At 44.1% G+C, this 19150-nt stretch overlaps 1 protein-coding gene across 1 annotated transcript; it reads left to right on the forward strand.

Moving 5' to 3' along the window:
- The first annotated feature begins 835 nt into the window (after nucleotides 1–835).
- Commd9 (COMM domain containing 9) lies at nucleotides 836–16483 on the forward strand. The gene is made up of 6 exons (XM_028766933.1): nucleotides 836–898; nucleotides 9422–9547; nucleotides 11350–11489; nucleotides 13709–13743; nucleotides 14680–14783; nucleotides 15776–16483. Exons 1-6 carry the CDS (start codon nucleotides 848–850, stop codon nucleotides 15914–15916), a joined length of 597 nt encoding a protein of 198 aa, XP_028622766.1. The 5' UTR covers nucleotides 836–847; the 3' UTR covers nucleotides 15917–16483.
- The last annotated feature ends 2667 nt before the right edge of the window (nucleotides 16484–19150 follow it).

Here is a 19150-nt window from a genome sequence, read left to right on the forward strand (position 1 = left end):
GTTAAGCCTTTGACCCAGCTACTGCCACTTTCAGACTTTCTGAAGGCAGGGAGGGTCTGTCTCTGAGGAAGGAGGAGTTAGCAGTCCTCGATTCCTTGCTGCATGACCCTCAACACTGAGTTTTCCAGAGCACGAGACTCAAGGGAAAGAGTGCAGACAGAGGAGACCGTGGCAGAGGTGAGCTGCACTGAGATAGGTAACACCTTCACATGCCTTCTTTCTTTCTAACCCCTTTCCTAATCAGCTGCTATTCAAATCAGGTCTTTTCTGCGACCACCGGAAAGTTACTAAAAATCCTAAGTGACTTAGCTTGACTGTCTGGATAAGACTAGTTATAATGGCAAGTCCCTACCTCTCCACAAACAGAAAAGAAACTGTATGCTTTAAAGCGCTGTGGTTTTTAGGATATACTGCAGACATATGAGTGTACACGTGTGTGTGTGAATTCCAAGAATTCAAATAGGCACAGCTTCATTTAAATCCAGATGGTGAGTAGGCCGATCACTTCTGGGCATCTCAGTTGCCAAGGTGCCTGCCAAGCCTGCAGGTGCATTCCCCAGATCAGCCAGCCTACTCAGAAGGGCAAAGGCAAAACCAGTTTCCCTGACCTAGAAAGTCCTGCCAGTTATTCCTTGGAAATCATCCTATACCCGAGTTCTCCCAGCATCTCGGCCCTCTGGTCTTTGAATTTAGTCATTCAGGAGTGAGACTTCCTGATACTCCGCACATTCTAAGATTCTTACGTCATTCCCGCCAGCCACAGTGAAGAACTACAACTCCCAGCATGTCCTGCGAGGGGTCACGCTGAACGCTCCGCTTGCTCCCGCTGTCACGTGACTCCAGAAAGATGGCAGCCTTGACAGCGGAGCAGTTCGTGGCGCTCCAGAGCCTGCTGAAGGTATCTAGAATGGGTGGGGACGCGTGCGGCGACAGCCTTAGTGTCTGGGACTTGCTGCAAAGCAAGAATTGGGAATAGATCAGCCCTGGCTTGGAGCACTGTTCCACTCTCACGCTACACACTTGTCTGTGTGACCCTGAGAAAGTCGCTCAGCCTTTCTGAGCTTTTAAACAGGAGCAACAAAATTAATCACGCCCTGCTATTAAGGTGGAAGTAAAAACCAGATAGTCTATGTAAATGCACCCAAGAACTAGTGACCGTGAGTGGTTTTTTTCGGATTGGAGCACTTGGGTGACTGTCACCACCAGTTCCCCATTTCATCCCAGTCTATGCACCCTCTATTAGGGAAATCCTCTCCCTCTTGTCACCCTAGTACTTCTAGGGGCGTCCTAAAGTTTGAGTTACTCCGTAGAAGAGTGGCTTCTCTTTCCCTCTTAGAACTTATTACTAGCTAACACCATGAATCTCTTTGTGTTCTCTTCTGATTTCTGTTTCTTTTTGTTTTCCTTTCTTTTCTCCAGTTGAAGATCAGAAATGATCCTCTTGACACTATCATTATCAGCCACACAAATAATGCCCTCTCCAGCATACATCTCCCTAGTGTGCATTCGCTCAGTCTACTCCTGAACGCTTTGACTTCATTGTTCACAGTGTATCCCGACAAGAACACTTGGCACCCAGTATGTGCTGAAGAAATAGTTATGAAGTGCCTTGGTGTAACAGAACTGTGACTAGAAACCGAGGGTTCTCATTTCCCCTTCAATGTGGTTGATTTGAGCCATTCCTTCTCCATGCCTGCTTGTCTTGGGACACTTTGTTTTCCTTGGTAAGCTTTTTAAAAATAATATATAACATAATGAAAAAAAGCAGAAATTATGAGTGCTTCTCTTGATGACTACACTCATGTAGCCAACACCAGACCACACACTGAGACACCAGTACCTCCAGCAGCTCCATGGTTACTTTCTCCACTCGCCTTCCCAATAGTGTATTGCTTTAGACACAGTATAATATTACTCAAGCTCTGAGCTCCACAAAAAATGGAACACTTCTTCATACCCGTGTTCACATCTGGTTTCCAGTCCTGATTGTAGCAATAGCTCATTTTCATTTCTCTATTGTTTAAATAAGCTTTGTTAAAAGTCAACTATAGTGTCTCCTATAGTTGTGAGAAATAATGCAGAGAGATGCCGTTTACCTTGTCCCATGTCCCCCAATGGTGACTTCCTGAATGTTTACAGAACAGTATCACAGTTGTGGTATTTACATTGGTCCAATTAAGCTCCATGTCAGTGTAAGAGCCCTGGGTTAATGTCTTACAGCCAAGCTCACTTGCCGTTGGCTTCCAGAACTCCTTGACACTTCAACGTTCTTCTGTCATTAGTTTTCATTTCAAGAACTTTGTAAATCTTGCTGTAAATGGTGTTTTCGAATTGGCTTTCCTCACGAAGCCTAATTCTCTAGAGCAGTAGTTCTCGAGCTGTGGGTCGCAGTCCCTTTGTGGCTGCATATCAATTATCCTGCATATCAGATATTTACATCACAATTCATAACAGCAAAATTACTATGAAGTAGCAATAAAATAATGTTGTGGTTGGAGTCACCACAATGTGAGGCACTGTATTAAAGGGTTGCAGCGTTAGGAAGGCTGCGAAACCACCACTCTAGAGAATCATACAGATCATGTGTATCCTGCACAACTGCATCCTTTTTGTTGCTTCGAGGTGTTCTGTAGCCTGTTCTGTTTGTTTGCTCATTAATCTGTTGAAAAATATATAAAGTATTTCTAATACTCGCTTTTACAGATGAAGTTGCTAGGCCATCTGGAAGTCACATGATTTAAAGACATCTCCAGACTTTCCCAGAGTACCTGCACTATTTTACACGTATATCTGTATCAGCGTCAACATTTTGGGTTGTCAGTATATCCTATCTGGATAATTCTGATGAGTGTTTCTTGGCTCTGTGTGTGTCTACATGTGTGTTTGTGGGTGTGTACATGTATCAGAGGACAACCTTGGGTGTCAGTTCTGCCTTCAGTTTTACTGGAGATTTTCTCATCCTTTACTGTAACATGCACCAAGCTCATGCCCGTGAGCTTCTCAGAATTCTTCTGCCTATTATTTTCAGACGGGAGCCCTAGGATTTCAGGCACATGCTCTGCTACAGCTTTTGTGTGTCTTCTGGGTATCCAAATTCAAGTCATCAGGCTTGTGCAGCAAGCGCTTTACTCAGTGAGCTGTGTCCCTAGCTTTGTATCTGTCTTTTGTATTTGAGCCTGTGATGCACACCGAGCCAATTTTGTATAAAATGTATGATACATAGGTTGAATGTGCTTATTTTAATGTCATACTGTTTTAAGATTGTTTGTAGGGGAAAGAAAAGATTTTTCTTCCACTAAATTGCTTTTGCAATTCAAGAATTCCTTGGACATATCTGTGTTGATTTGTTTTGGGGTCCCCGTTGCCCTGTTCTGCCTTCTTAGCCCTCTGTGTGTACACAGGCTTGATTGCCCTAACTGTATAATAAATCTTGACATCAGACCAATTCTTCCTACTTTATTGTTCTTTCTCAAAATTGCTTTGGCTGGGGACGTAGCTCAATCAGTAAGTCTTGTGTAAGCATGAGGATGTGAGTGTGATACTTGAACCACAAGTGAAAAAGCCAACATGACGATGTGCACTTGTAATCCCAGTGCAGGAAGGCAGGGACTGCTGGATTCCGGGGACAGGCTAGGCAGCCTTGGCTGTTTGGCTGGTCTAGACCAGTGATGGAACTTGTTTCAAGAAGCAAAGTGAATGGGACCGAGGAACCACAGGGAGATTGTCTTCCACCTCCACATGTGTATACACACATGTGCACATGCATCTCCCAACACATTCACAGGCACAGGCATGCTTGCAAACACTGCTAGCTGCTCCAACTCCTTTGCCTTTCACTATACATTTTTAAATGTTATTGGCTATATCTAAGACAAACTTGCTTAGATTTTTATAGGAATTGTGTTGAACAAATGTGCCAGTTAGGGGGAAGTTGCCCTCTTTAGGATATTGAATCTCCCAGAATATAAACTTAGTTTATCTCTATATTTATCTCATCTTCTCTGAGATCTTTTGTCTGCAATGTATAGTCATAGCACAGAAGTACTAGGGTTCATGCTTTGATCAACTCCAAATGACACTTTTTAAATTATGTCTACATGTCCATTACTTGGACAGATAGAGCCCAAATTAAGATGGTTCAACTTTTGATTGTTTTACCTTACAGTAATATGAAAGTAAAAGCAAAATCAAAATGATACATTGGATTTGGATCACCAGGCTTGCAGCATCTAGGGAAGATGCTGGAGATGCCAGGCAGCAGTTCCTCAGCACCCGGTGAGCCAAGCAGCATTCAGTGTAAAAAACCAGTGCTATCTAGGAACTGTCACCAAACCATGGCATTCCATAGGTTAGGTGTTATATGTATTTTCTAGTTAGAGTATTTTTAAAGTAATTGTTTATTTTTATTGTATGTACATTGGTGTTTTGCCTGCATGCATGTCTGTGTGAGAGTGACAGATCTTGGAGTAACAGACAGTTGTGACCTACCATGTGGGTGCTGGGAATTGAATCTGGGTCCTCTGGAATAGCAGTCAGTTCTCCTAACCACTGAGCCATCTCAGACACACACACACACACACACACACACACACACACACACCCCCGTTAGGATATTTTTAAAAACATTTTCCTGCTTTTATGTCAATGTCACATCATGCACCCCAGTCCCACTCATCTGCTCCCCTTGAACCTGCCTTCCACCCTTTGCACCTCCCCCTCAACAGAGAAGAAATATCTTGTTGCAGAAGCTGTAGTGTGTCACAGTGTGTCCCACAGTATTATTCTCTTTGGTCCACACTTATTTGCTTGCAAATGCTAATTAGGGTATTTTAAAGGCAGGATGGATGTCATCCAGTTAAGGAGTGTCTGTAGAAATAAAGATGACTTTTGTGTGTTGATTTATTTATATTTTCAAACTTGTTAAATTCACTTACAGTAGGTTTTGGCAGTGTTTTGGGTTTTTTGGTAGCGTGTGTGTGTGTGTGTGTGTGTGTGTGTTTGTGTGTGTGCACACACACACATTCCCATGTGCCATGGAGGAGTTGGATCTCTTCTTCCACCGTGTCCGTTCTCAGAATCGAACTCAGGTCCTCAGGCTTTGCAGCACTTGACTTTCTTTACTCTCAAACCGTCACCCTCGTAGAGAGAATTGTTTGTTGTTTGTTTAGGTTTTTAAAATCCTAATGTTTCATTTATCAAACATTTTTCTTGCTTTAAGATGTGTGCCCACCTCCCTTGATCTGTTTAAATTATGAGTTATATAGATTTTCAAATATTTAGCCAGATTTAGATCCCCAGAATAAATCCCGCCTGCCTGTTGTGTATAATCTCTTTTATATATTCTTTATATATGGTTCATTTCTATATGCTAATATTTTGCTGAGCATTTCTATGTCAGTTTTTATGAGATGATGCTGATCTGTAATATCCAAACTGTCTGGTTTGAATATTAAGGTAATATTACCCATAAAATACATTGGAAACTTTTCCCCTCTCCTCTGTTCTCTAAAAGAGATTTATAGAATTGATATTTTTAATCTTGAGATGTTTGTTAGAATTCTTCAGTGAGAAATGTCTTGGTCTAGAGATTTCTCTTTCTGAGTTAACGTTGTAGATTCAATTTCCTGAGTAGTGACAGCCGTCACATATCTGTTTCATATGAGGGCACCGCGATGGTGTTTTTGAGTAATTGGTCCATTTGTGGGAGCCGTCGGGTTTGTGTGTAGCTCCCCTTAGCCTTTCACTGTCTGGCTCGTCACTGCCAGCTCTTTGTTTCACACACACACACCCTCCCCCGTCCTTTTACTGGGGAAGTATTGCACAGATGTCAATTAGAGTGATGGATGGTGTTGCTGAGTTCTTCCATATCCTGTTTTATATCTGGCTGGTTCTGTCAGTAGCTGAAGGAGGGGTGTTGCTGTGCCCGTAGCATTTGGGAAGTCACCTGCTTCTCCTTACATTTCTGTCAGTTACTGCTTTGCAGTTTGCAGTCCTCTTGCTGGGTGCGTACTCATTCTGGATGTCTTCTTAGTGGATAGAATCTTGAAGGATTTTATAATATGGTCCTGATAGTTTCCTTTTTGCAGAGCATGCTTTATCTGGCTTCAGTGTGGCCATTCTTGCATTCCCTTGATTAATGTTTGAGTGGCATTCTCCATCCATCTACCTGTTCTGTTGCCTGTCCATATACTCAAAAGGAGATCCTTTTATATTTAGCATTTAATATTTTTCATCCACTGTGCCAATTTTTTATTTTAATTAGACTACTGAAGTCAGTTAGACTTAATGTAAATACTAACATGCTAGGACTTAAATCTGTCCTTATTTTTTGCTCATTCTTTATTTTATTTTTCTTTTTTATGTTTATCTGTTTTCTAATGGGTTATTTGAACGTTTTTAAAAGAATTCTATTTTGAGGGCTAGGAAGATGGCTGAATGGGTAAGAGTGCTTGCCATGCAAGCATGAGAACCAGCGTTTGAATGTCCAGCACTCACTTAAAAAAACTATACATGTCCACACAGCTACCTGTAATGAGAGCACTATCGAGTTCAAGGACAGGAGGTCTTGAGGCTTCTGACTGCCAGCCTAGCTCCAGCTTCAGTGAGAGACCTTGTCTCAAGGGAATAAGGAGGCGAGTAATGAAGCAGAACACTGAATATCCTGTGTACACACACTTACACACATTCCTGTACACAGTGGTACACACATATACACACACACATGCACGCAAACACACACAGACATACACACATATACACATGCTCATACACACCTGTATATACACTGGTGCATACACATATATACATGTGCACATATACACGTACATACAGACACATATACACATATACACATTCACATACATGCACATACATACATACAGATACATATACATACAGACATATACTCACATGCACACACATATACATACACAGGCACACATGTGCACACAGAATTCTATATTATCTAGGGTTCTGATGCACTTTTTAATAGAGCCTTTCCAGTCACACTGCGTGTAGATAGTTTATCACAGTCTGTCAGTGTCATTATTGTATCTCAGGATGAAGTCTTCTTATAACATATTCATATTAAGTATTTTTCCATTACACTTAAAGCTCCACCAAACAGTATTATAATTTTTACTTTATCCTTCAAATATAATACAGAAAATGTATTTTTCTTTTTACATCTTTGCCTGTTCTTTTCTGTTTTGTGGTGTAGGAGAATCTATAAAAGCACTGACTGCCATAGTCAGAAGGTTGGAGAAGACTGAAGACAAGTGTCAGGCATATCATTGATGCTGACGGAGCCAGGAGCAGCTTGTGACGCTCACACACCACTCTCATACCGTCCTGTGTGTCCCTAGGATGCTGGGGAAACTGAGGGAAAGAGACCAGGGTTGCTAAGGGCAGTGTGCAGTGATGACCCAAGGTGGTTTCAGTCACGTCGCTGTGGCTCCCCACACTTCTGTCATTCTTTTTCTGTCAAAAAACTTGCTGTAGTCATTCTTCACAGCAGATCTTCTGCCACATTGTCTTGGTTTTAATTCATTCCTGATAGACATTTTCCTAGCTTGGAGTTGTAGGTTGACAGTTTGTTCTGCACTGAGAACTGTGCTTTCCTGCCTCGCTTGAGTTTCCACATGAAAGCCATTGTTATTCTGAGTGTTTCTAGTAATGCTTACAATTTTTTTCTTTTTTTTTAAAGTTTAATTTCAGGTGTCTTGGTATGAGGTTGTTAAATTATACTCTTTAGGGTTCACTTAGGTTCTTGAAATATTTACCATTAGGTCTGTGGTTAAACTTAGAAAGTTTAATAATGTGTTCTATTTTCTTAAATGTTGTCTACCATCTGTCTGTCTATCTAACTGCTATTTCCATTTTTATCTTGATCCATGACTTCAGTGGTACACTTGTTAGATCTTTGGTGAAGCTCTGTAAGTCCTCCCCCTCCCCCCACATGCTATGTTGATTAGTTTTAGTCTGTTTTTTCTCTGCTCAGACTGGGTAATGTCATACAACGGCTGTCTTCCATCTGGTCTTCTGAGTGTTTGGGTTGTATCTCTGGTGGTTTCCATTTTATTATTATTGCCTTCTATTTTCTTGGCAGTCTTTTTATTTGTTTCTGGCATGTTTTTAAATATTGGACTATTACAATCATAGCTGCATCAAAATATTGGTCAGATAATCTTAACATTGTCTTCTGAGACATCACACAGCCCAAGTTGACCTGCAGCTTGTAATCATATTTCCTCAGCCTCCTGTGGCATCTGTCCATTTCTCCTTTTCATTATTCTTAAGACCTCCCTGGCTCCTGGTTACATGCTGATTTCTATTAGAACCTGGACATGTTCCTGTTATATTCTGAGTCTGTGTATAATGCTTAAATCTTGTTGTAGCTGGCTTTTCCCAACACTGCTAATACAGAGAGTTGGAGTGTCTTTTGTCGACTTGACAAAAGCACAAACTAAGTAGAGTCATCTCGAAAGACTGGACCCTGATTGAGAAAATGCCTCTATCCAGTTGGTCTCTATAGGCAAGAGTGTAGGACATTTTCTTGATTAATGATTGATGTAGGAGGGCCCAGCCCACTGAGAGTGATGCCACCCCAGGCAGGTGATCTTGAAGTTGTATAAGAAAGCAGAAAGTGGGCTGAGCAAGCCAGTAAGCATTGCTCCTTCGTGGCCTGTGCTTTAGTTTCTTCCTCCAGGTTCCTGCCATGGCTTCCCCTGATTGTGGACTATAACCTGTAAACCAAATTAACCTTTCCCTCCCCAAGTTGGTTTTGGTCAGTATTTTATCACTGAAGAGAAAACAGAGTGCTACCTCATTAATTCCATTGGAAATGGAAGTCCAGATTCCCACAGAGTTGTGTGGCTTGTTACAGGCCAGTAGGAATGAAGGTCCCAGCTCTCCCCTCATCCCTCCTGGATACCACCCTAGCAGAGGTTTTTGGGATGCTGTGCTATAGCATCACAGGGCTTGCTGCTCACAGCGAGGCTTCCTCTCAGCCGTTGCTGGTCCTGGTGATGTGTGTTTATAGTTTCTTATGTGATAGTTGGTTTTGGCTGAAGTAGAATAGCTATTGTCTAAAAGTTTCCCATCTTAGGATGCTGCCCCTTAGGGTAAGGTCTAGGATCAGTGAGGCACCCAAGAACCTCAGCACTCATGTTGTTCCCTGGGCCTTATCCTAGCAGGTCTGGCTTCTGCCCCCATGCACAGTTAAGTTTGTTTTCCCTAAGTGCCTAGGGACATTAGTTGATCTCCACAGGAAGAATATGGAAAGGCACATCCATCTTCCCAGAAACAAAGTGTCCTGTGAGCTGTTAGCATTAAGAAACTTTCAAAAGTGTCATAAAATAACCAACACAAATGTTTGCAGACTGTAACTCTGTGTGTTTACCATCTGTAAATTAACTCCTAGGCCTCCTCAAAAGATGTCGTCAGGCAACTGTGCCAAGAAAGCTTCTCCAGTTCAGCCCTTGATTCAAAAAGACTCCTGGATAGTACATGTTCCAGCTTGTCTGTGACCCAGGAGGAGGCAGAGCAAGTAAGTGTGCTGAGAACAGCCCGCGCCACAGCCCTTACCACTTATAACCTTTTTCTTGACTCCCCAGTCAGGTGGATGTCCAAAGACCTTTTCTCCTTACACATCAGTTGACAGTGTAGCAAACTTCAGACAGAGTTTTAAAAATATTAATGAACTCTAAGGCCTTTGTCTTTGAGCCTTTCTTTATGACACATAAGCCCCCTTATGAGAAATAACCAGAGTTCCAGGCCACATTCACTTCAGATTTATTGCCTAGGCAGTGTGTAAAAAAATGACCTTTTGTGATTTTTGTGCACAGCGTGTGACTTGCGGGTGCTGATGAGCTGTCAGCTGGGCAGCCGAGCACAGACCTTGTCGGGCTGTCTTTATGCTGAGGCACCGAGGCCTGAGTGGCATTAGAGAGTACCCACTGCTGGGCTCAATCAGGCTCCCCCAGGGGTGCTGTGCTCCCTACACCCCCTCTTCCCTTGGCCTCTGCAGGCCTCTGCTCAGCTCATATGATTTTCATCAGGCAGCTAAGAGGAGGCCAGCATGTCTCAAGCTAAGTTATCAGTAGTGATGGTTTGTCCATCCAGGGTGCATGTGCTTGGCTAGGTATCTTCATTCAAATGGTGCTGTTTCTGTCATTGTTTTTTTTTTTTTTAATCTAGAGCTTTCTTCATGGAAATCAACTACAGGAAAGTAAAAGGCAGAAGTAAGATTGTAGACTTAGTTTGGATACCCTTAAAATAAATGCTGAAGTCAGGACTTGGGTAGAGCCAGGTGATTCTAGAAAAGCAGAGGAAGGAGTGGGGAAACTATGGAGAATGGAGACAAGCTCATTACACAGCATGTTGATGACGTAGTTACTGCTGAGTGTTGACTCCCACCCCGCCGGCTGCAAGCTTCACTTCTGTTTGCTTCTGGGTTGTGTCCATTCATAGTCAAGACCTCGTCCGTGCTATCAGATAAAGCTGCAAAGTGGAGAAACAGCTTTCTTTGCTTCAGCTAAACATTGTTAAATTCATAAGTGAAGTCTAAGTTACATTCTGCTGCAGATCTACAAAGACATGGGATGGTTTTCTGGGAGTGTAGCTCACTGATAGAATGCTAGCCGCTGTGCAGAAGCCCTGGGTTTGATGTGAGGTGCCTGCAAAGGATATAAGGTGGGAACACATAGCGAGGCAGGGTCCAAGCTCCTCTTTCACAGAGGGAGTTACACCACTGGGCAGGAACTGTTTTTCTTTGCTCTTCCAGGTGACAGCTTAAGGGTAAGGACGTGACATGCCTTCCATGCTGTATCGAAGCCCACTCTCCAGGGGACCAGTATGTCCTCTAGCAACTCAATAAGCACAGGTTCAGATTCTTGCAAGGAGGGTGCAGCCTCACTCAGGGAAGTGAGCCCTAGTGTTTACACAGTCCTCATAGTCCAGAGGCACTGGGCCAATGCAGGGTTGCCTAGTAACCTAGCTGGCTTTCCACTTCTTTCTGGTTACCAGGGAAACAGCATCACAAAGTTAAGTGGAGGTCAGATTTTTTCCGCAGAAGGCAAAAAGATATATTATCCCTTTGCCCACAACTAACAAGTTTCTGACAAGTGATGGCTTCCTATGTCAAGCAGCTGCCTCTGTCTTCTAAAAGGACCTGTGCCCTAGCAGAGTCATACTGAGTGTCAGTATGTGCTACGGAGGCCCTCACACTGCAGTTAACTCATTAATGTGACTGTGGAAGTGTGCCCCTGGGGTGAGTGTACACCTCTTCCCCTCTGCGTGAACCCTCCTGCCCCGCCCTTCATATACAGGGCTGCCCTCTCTGTCCGACAGCTGCTCCAGGCTCTGCACCACTTCACCAGGCTGGTGGCCTTCCGTGACCTGTCCTCTGCTGAGGCGATTCTGGCTCTCTTTCCAGAAAATTTCCACCAAAACCTCAAAAACCTGCTGACAAAAATCATCCTGGAGCACATGTAAGTGTGTGTTCTGAGAGTCCCCTGGAGCACATGTGTGTGTGTGTTCTGAGAGTCTCCTGGAGCACATGTGTGTGTGTGTTCTGAGAGTCTCCTGGAGCACATGTAAGTGTGTGTTCTGAGAGTCCCCTGGAGCACATGTATGTGTGTGTTCTGAGAGTCCCCTGGAGCACATGTGTGTGTGTGTGTTCTGAGAGTCTGCTGGAGCACATGTGTGTGTGTGTTCTGAGAGTCTCCTGGAGCTCATCTAAGTAAGTGTGTGTTTTGAGAGTCCCCTGGAGCACATATAAGTGTGTGTTTTGAGAGTCCCTGCAAACCTTCATACTCCTTGTTATTACTGTTCTAGAAGTGTAAGTTTTGTGGTTAAAAATGCATACTGTCATATGATAAATGATGAAAGAAAATAAGACCCTGTAACCCCACACCCTGAGGTTAGTTGCAGCCACTCTTTAATGGAAAGCCGTTCATCTCTTTGCTCATTTCTGTTATTTGAGGAAGAGTCTCATGTAGCTGAGACTGGCCTTGAACTCCCTTTTCTGGCCAAGGATAACATTGAATTTGTGATCCTTCTCCCTCCACTTCCAAGTGCTGGGACTGCAGGCGTGAGCTTGAAGATGAGAACCTGGCTGTTTGTCTTTGCATACGTATGGTGAAGCTGATCCTTTGGGTTTGTTTTTAACAAACAGGACCTTGCCATTTTAGAGCTTATATATTTTCAGCAAACCGTATTAATATTGATGACACTTCAGTAAATGACCTGAGGATTATTTTTAATAGTTAAATGTAAATATTCTAGTCCATGGAGGAATTCGGTGTCATTTTTTTTAATTCCTTAAGGTTAGCCAATTAAGATATTGGCAGTTTCTCCCAAAAACAGTTTGTGATAGAAACTTTGTTATGTATGCAGTTAACTCACTTACTGGCTTAAAGGTCATGTGTATACTGGGACATACTGGGTTTTGCCTTATATTGTCAAGTTGCTTCCAAAACATTGTTCCAACATGGTTTGTTGTTTCTTTCTTTGGTGGTTGTTTGTTTGTGTGAGACTAGGTCTCCCAGTGTAGCCGAGGTTAGCCTTGCATGTGGAGCCTGTCGTGCCTGCTGCTGTGATTACAAGCATGCACCACACAGCCTGGCCTCGAAGCACTGAGGTTTCTTTATGTTCCCCAGTTCATTTTAGCTTTTAAGTTTTTTGATATTGGAAATATTGAATATCTTTTTCCTGAGCTTATTGGTCATTTTTATTTCTTTTGTGAATTGTCTGTATCTTCTAAGCTGGGAAGATGCTTTTCAACACAAGTCTTAAGTAGAAGTGACTGTTGTTTAACTATCAGCATGAAGGGCCCAGCAGCAGAAACTGGTAATATTTACCAAGGGCCTTGTTGTTTATTTAGAACTCTCCCACGTGACCACATTTTATTCTGACTGCTTGGCACCTCACTCCCATGCTTCTTGCTCTAGCATGTGTAGTGTGTTTTATATTAGATGTGGCACTCACAGTAGGTGCTCAGACATAAGATGTGGCACTCACAGTAGGTGCTCAGGGAAGGGAGAGCGAGTTGACCTTTGCTGTTTTGTCTTTGAGACCAGTAGCACAAGAAGACTGTAACACATTAAGCTTTCTATTTTTCTTTTTCTTTTTTTTTTTTAGGATTTATTTATTTATTTTATTTATGAGTACACTGTCGCTGTCTTTGGACACACCAGAATAGGGCATCCAATCTCATTACGGATGGTTGTGAGCCACCATGTGGTTGCTGGGATTTGAACTCAGGTCCTCTGGAAGAGCAGTCAGTGCTCTTAAACACTGAGCCATCTCTCCAGCCCCCTATTTTTTCTTTAAAGCTGTTTTATTACATTTATTTATTTGGAGGGCTGCAGGGCATGCTGTGGTGACACGGAGGTCAGAGGGCAGCCTGCAGGACTTAGCTGTCTCTCTTGACTGTATAGGTCCCACAGATTGAACTCAGGTCCAGTCTTAGGGCCACTGCCCTTTTATGCCTTTTTATGTTGATCTGTGGGTTGTTGTTGTTTTGTTTTTTTTTTCCTAAACTATGAAAACTAGCAGTGCCTGGGCCTTGCCATCACCAAGCTTTGCAAAACAATGAAAAACTGCCTTTGAAGGGAGGGGTTTCTGAGGTCCTTCTTGGTAAGAGGCCACAAGCTGGGGACCCTCACTGTTCCCCATTGTTTCTTCCCCATCTTTCCTTCTTAAACAGATCAACTTGGAGAACAGAAGCCCAAGCAAACCAGAGTGAGTACCGAGGCATCTGCCTCTCCCCTGCCCTGCTCCCCACCCAAGAACTTAACCACAGACCAAAGTCCCAAACCCCACTCTGTGTTGTACCTTTAAATTTCACATTGTTATTATCACCACTATTACTACTATTATTAATGTTATGATAGAAGTGGGTTGCTAAGGAATACAGGAACACCCAAGTAGAAAGTGAAGTACTTAAAGTATATGTCGGTTAAGACAAAAATAAAGAGGGAACAGAGCAGGCTAATAGGAGGGGGAGGAAGAGAAAGAAGTGGGTATCAGGTGGGACATGTTCAACATATATGCATACAACAGTGACCTTAGGTAACACACTGCCATGTACAATGAATAATAACAATGAAATTATATATGTGTAGTGTTCAAATCCCAGCAACCACATGGTGGCTCACAACCATCCGTAATGAGATTGTATTCGATTTCCAAAGAGGAAAGATGGTTTCGTAAGAGCGTGCCGAGTGACTGCCCTTGCACTCACTTTGAGCCACTCACAGAACTGGAGCTGTGTCAGAGCAGACTCATCAAACCCTTCCAGCAACCCTGCCGTCCAGGCTTCTAGATGAGGAAGCAGGCTCCAGGGTTAGACAAGTGAGGCTTCCTGAAGTTGCCCTTCCTCTACAACTCAGGCCATGGCTGCATCTCTACCTTGTGTCACTTGTCATTCTGTCCCAATACCTGGAGTGCTAGCATCTGGAGTTGCACCCACTGGGAGTCAGTGCTAAGGACAGGTGGCACCAAGCTGTGTGTAAGGCACACAACTTGTAGGTCTTAGGTCCTCTCTGTCTCTTTCTGAAACTTGCCTGTAGTCAAATGTATTGTGTGTATACATTCCGTATAGCTACCTATCATGTAAGAAAAGCTTGGGAGAGACAGGTAGTATATAACTTCTGACCAAAGCTGTCCCCTCCACAGTCTCTCTGCCACGCCTGGTGGACCTGGACTGGAGAGTGGATATCAAGACCTCCTCTGACAACATCAGCCGCATGGCTGTGCCCACCTGCCTGCTCCAGATGAAGGTATGCCCGGTGTCAAGCTCCTCAGGAGGCAAAAGGGAATGAGAGGGAGTTAGCCTTCCCCCCCCAGTCATCTAAAACACCAGCAAAGTAAAAATAATAGTAATACTCCCTCCCAAATGTGGTGCTCATTCACAAATTATACCTGTAGGACCATCTTTGGTCATAATAAAATAGTTGCTAAAAGCAGAAGTTTCAGGAGGATAGATGCAGAACATGGTATTATTTTTTAGATGATGTGCCAATGTCTGAAGGTGTCTATCTTTAACAGCAGGGTTACACATGTAGATATCAGATAGCCCTCGGGATTCCTCAGATGAGCAGCCTCTCACTAGCTTCCTTTCCACTAGACTTGGGCCAACCCTGCTGCAGCACAGCCCAAGCCACCTTTGGCAGCTGAATGGCCAGCACTTCCTCCGTAGTCACGTGCCCTGTCTCATTATCTTCACCTTATTGTTCTTTTCTGAACGTCATAATGGCCCACACCCATCCATTTTATAGGATTTGGGTAGTTAAAATTAGAAGGGTGCAGTGTTATAACCACTGTCCCAGGCACCCAGCAACTCAACATCTGTCAAAGGTGAAGAAGTATCTCTAACAGATGATCCCTTTCAAACTATAGTGACCTTTCATCTCCTCTTTTAAGACCAAATAGCTATACATGGAACTCTCCTGTGACCAAGTGCTTTATGCATGTCATAGAGCCCACTTGTCGAAGTGTGGTATGAACAGGTAGTGCTTTCTCACTTGAGTACCGAGACCCAGTATCAGAGAGGCCAGCGAGCCTCGCTCACCCATAGCATGTAAAAGGAAAGTAGCCCAGGCCTTCGGAGCATCTCTTTCATTACCCTCTGCTGAAGAAGGAAAGGCCACGATTCTCTGCTGCACTCTATAGTGACTTCTCTTTAGGAGCCCGAAAGAACTGATTAGGGGTCACTTCCAGGGAGAAACAAAGACAGGCAGCTTTGACTTTCTGGGCTATGTTCTGCTCGCAGATCCAGGAGGATCCTAGTCTGTGTGGAGAGAAACCCTCCATCTCGGCTGTGACCGTGGAGCTGAGCAAAGAAACGCTGGACACCATGTTAGATGGGCTGGGTCGCATTCGGGACCAGCTTTCTGCTGTAGCTAATAAATAAGGCAACCAGCTACTGGCCTGCGAAGGTGTGATTGTCAGCACAGAGGCTGGCAGTGGGCAGACAGTGGGATGGAGGGGCTGCTGCTACTCAGAAGGCACAGTGGAGGAACGGAAGCCCACGCCTCTTGCTCCTGTCTTCTCTTCCTCCTTTTGTTTCTCCTGAGGATGAGCAGAAGCCTCCATCTCTGAGAAGGTCCTGTGTGGAGCTAAACTACGGCCAGCCATGGCAGTGTGCGGGAACATGTTCTTTATCAGCTGCCTGTGCTGCTGCTGTGGAGAACAGGCCAGTACTGTGGCACTCACCCAATGAGTTTACCTCCAAGTTAGCTCACATGAGCTCATTTCCAGCCCTAGAGTACATGGAGGGAGTTAGGGGTGATGCCAGCAGCGCCTGCTCCCCCATCAGAGAAGTCAGCAGACAGATAACAGCATGGTCCTCAGACCCTTCTCTGAGCTTGCAGCCCTGCTGGGCCACAGCTCCAATTCGGAAAGCTGGAACACACCATTTGCCACTGTTCCTGGACTAAAAAGTGGAAAGAATTGGAAATAAATAACAGTGATGATTCTGGTTGTGGTCCTTTTTATTTGAGTTTATGTCTTCAGCCCTGTCTGACTCTCATTTGGGTAAATGACCTCAACATCTTAATGCCAAGTGAAGCTCACAGCTGCATGGCATGAGGTACAAGGTACATGGACCTTGTTCCAAGTGAAGCTCACAGCTGCATGGCATGTACAAGGTACATGGACCTTACAGCTCTGCTGTTAGCTATCATGTGAAAGAAGACAGAGGTAGCAGTCAGTGGAGGCACACAAGAACATCTCTCTCATGTGCCTCACATGTCATAGGACCCCTTGTCTTTTTCTCCTTTGATGTCTCCACAGAACAATGATCCCCACCATAGCACAGTGCAGCCTGATTAGTGTGTGTGTGTGTGTGTGTGTGTGTGTGTGTGCGCGCGCACACGCACACGTGCACAGGGTGTACACGGGAAGCAGCACTGTTGGTGAAGAATAGAGGTTTGGCAGCCAGGCAGCCAGTCTGGGAAGATAGCCCTACTTCTTGATGGACGACATGCTTGACCTCTAAGGATAAATTCCTGTCCATCCCTCCTTCCCTTCCTTTTTAAATTAAGTAGACACATAATTGTATCTTCCTTATAAGAGGACTGTGAAGATTAAATAGTATAACACACCTGAAAGCACTTAGCACTGGGACAACTAATAGGCTCAATAACATTAGCTTTGACTATTAATAGGAACAGCAGTAGGAAGCTCTGGGCATCCTCGGTGTTGTCTACCCGATAGGGTTGGTATGAGATGGATGCTGTTTTCCTCCCTTTATGGATAAGACAGCTAGCTCACAGAGGTTCAGTCACCTGCTGGTAAATGGCCTCATTAGGATGTGGGGCCAGGATTCTTTAGCTTGCTCTCTGAGATACAGGACTGCAAGAGATGAAGATCTTTAACTGGCTTGGTTTGGAAAATCTGAATCTGCAGGAAAGATAAGAAATCTAACCTCTGGCTACCCAGTGAGATACTGGGAAGTCAAGACAAAGCTTCTCATGGTGAGCAATCTGATCTCATAAAAAATATTTGTATTAATTCTTTGAGAATTGCATACAATGCGTCTTGATCAAATGTATACCCCTTTCCCACCCCCACCTCTCCATCCTCTCCCAACTCTGTGTCCTCTTTTTTGTCTTTTGTTTTTTAAAGATAACCCATTAAGTCAAATGTGTGCTCTCTATACACTTATGGATGTAGGGCCATTTCTTGGTAGATGTTGACTTAACAGAGGCCATGCCCTTAAAATGGACCCTTCCTCTCCCAGGAGCTGTTAATTGTCAGTATCTCTAGGAGTGGGAGATTATGATACCCTCACCCTTCTAGATTGGTGACTGGATGGATCTTGTCCGGGCAACTGTAGCTGTTTTGAGTTCATCAGTACAAGGTCCTGTCATGTCTAGAACAGACTTTGAGTCTGGTCCCATCTGACCTTTGGCTCTTAGTCTTCCTGTCCACACTGCAGTGGTCCCTGAGCCTTGACAGTGGGGGGTGTAATACAGATGTCCCATTTGCACTTTGGCCACTCGTGAATTCTGCACTAACCACTGTACTGCACAGAGGACCTTCTCTAACAAGGCTAAGAGCTGTGGGTATAGGGATACAAAACAAGGAGCAGTAGGCTGCTCTTAAAATTGTTGACCTGAGTTCTTCGGGGTCACATCTAGAGAGAGACTATTGATCCTGTGTGTAGAAACAGACTATTTCATAATTTTCATTCCACAGTGGGTCATGGACCTCAGCCCCCAGCCCACTATTTCCTGTTGACAGTCCCTTGCTGTTCTCAAGTAGGATTCAACCTTGACTGGAATTCATCCCTTTTTCCCTTCCCACTCCTTTAGCCTGCTGAGACCTCACATTCCTGTTTCTCAGGTTCCCACCACCCATTGTCATTCATAAAGAACTTAATACAAGGAGCCCTGTATGGGTGGCTGGGAGACTGGATATTCTGTTTGAATGCAATGACACTGGTATGAGCTTACCTGACACTGAGCTTACCTGGAAAAGTCAGCAAATGTCTGGTGCACTTACATAATCTGCTTGTGGGAGGGACTTGATTGTGTTGCTGCTGTTTGCTTTGTTTTCGAGGATAGACTTTTCTGGTACTATATTTCTGGTTGGGTCAATATGATTTCAGAAGAACCTCTCCACTCCCATTGATCTCTAAGGAGGTTCTTGATTTGGTGGTTTTCTGGTACCACTCTGTACGATGAGCAGCTCTGTGTAAGCCCCTTCCCCCAGAGTGTAGGAATATTTGGGGTGTAGACTCTGTCCATCAGAGGGTAACAGTCCATCTCTGGGGTGACAATGCTCCTGGCTGGCCACCACATTCCATTTGCACAGCACAGAGGTGAACAGCTTAGTCCTGATCAATGTGTCTGTCACTGAGACTTTACTGTAGACGTGCCTCACTCCAGAAAGCCAGCCTGTCTTTCCGTGCCAGGATCAATGGAGCCTCTGAGGTCTGACAGTGAGTCAGCAGAGCTGAGACCTGCTTTCCTCAGAGCTCACCTGCTTCAGACCACCCAGACCCTGAGGTTGATAACGGAGATCAGGGTGTTGAACCAACCCTATCCGTCCGTCTTCCTGCTGCTGGATGAGGCTGTGTTGGAGTGGCTATGTGCATGTGAGACGTGGTCTTGAATCAGCCTTGAACATAAAAGGCCGATGG

Source organism: Grammomys surdaster, unplaced genomic scaffold, assembly GCF_004785775.1.
Source record: "Grammomys surdaster isolate TR1022 unplaced genomic scaffold, NIH_TR_1.0 170, whole genome shotgun sequence".
In the NCBI taxonomy this organism is placed as follows: Eukaryota; Metazoa; Chordata; class Mammalia; order Rodentia; family Muridae; genus Grammomys; species Grammomys surdaster.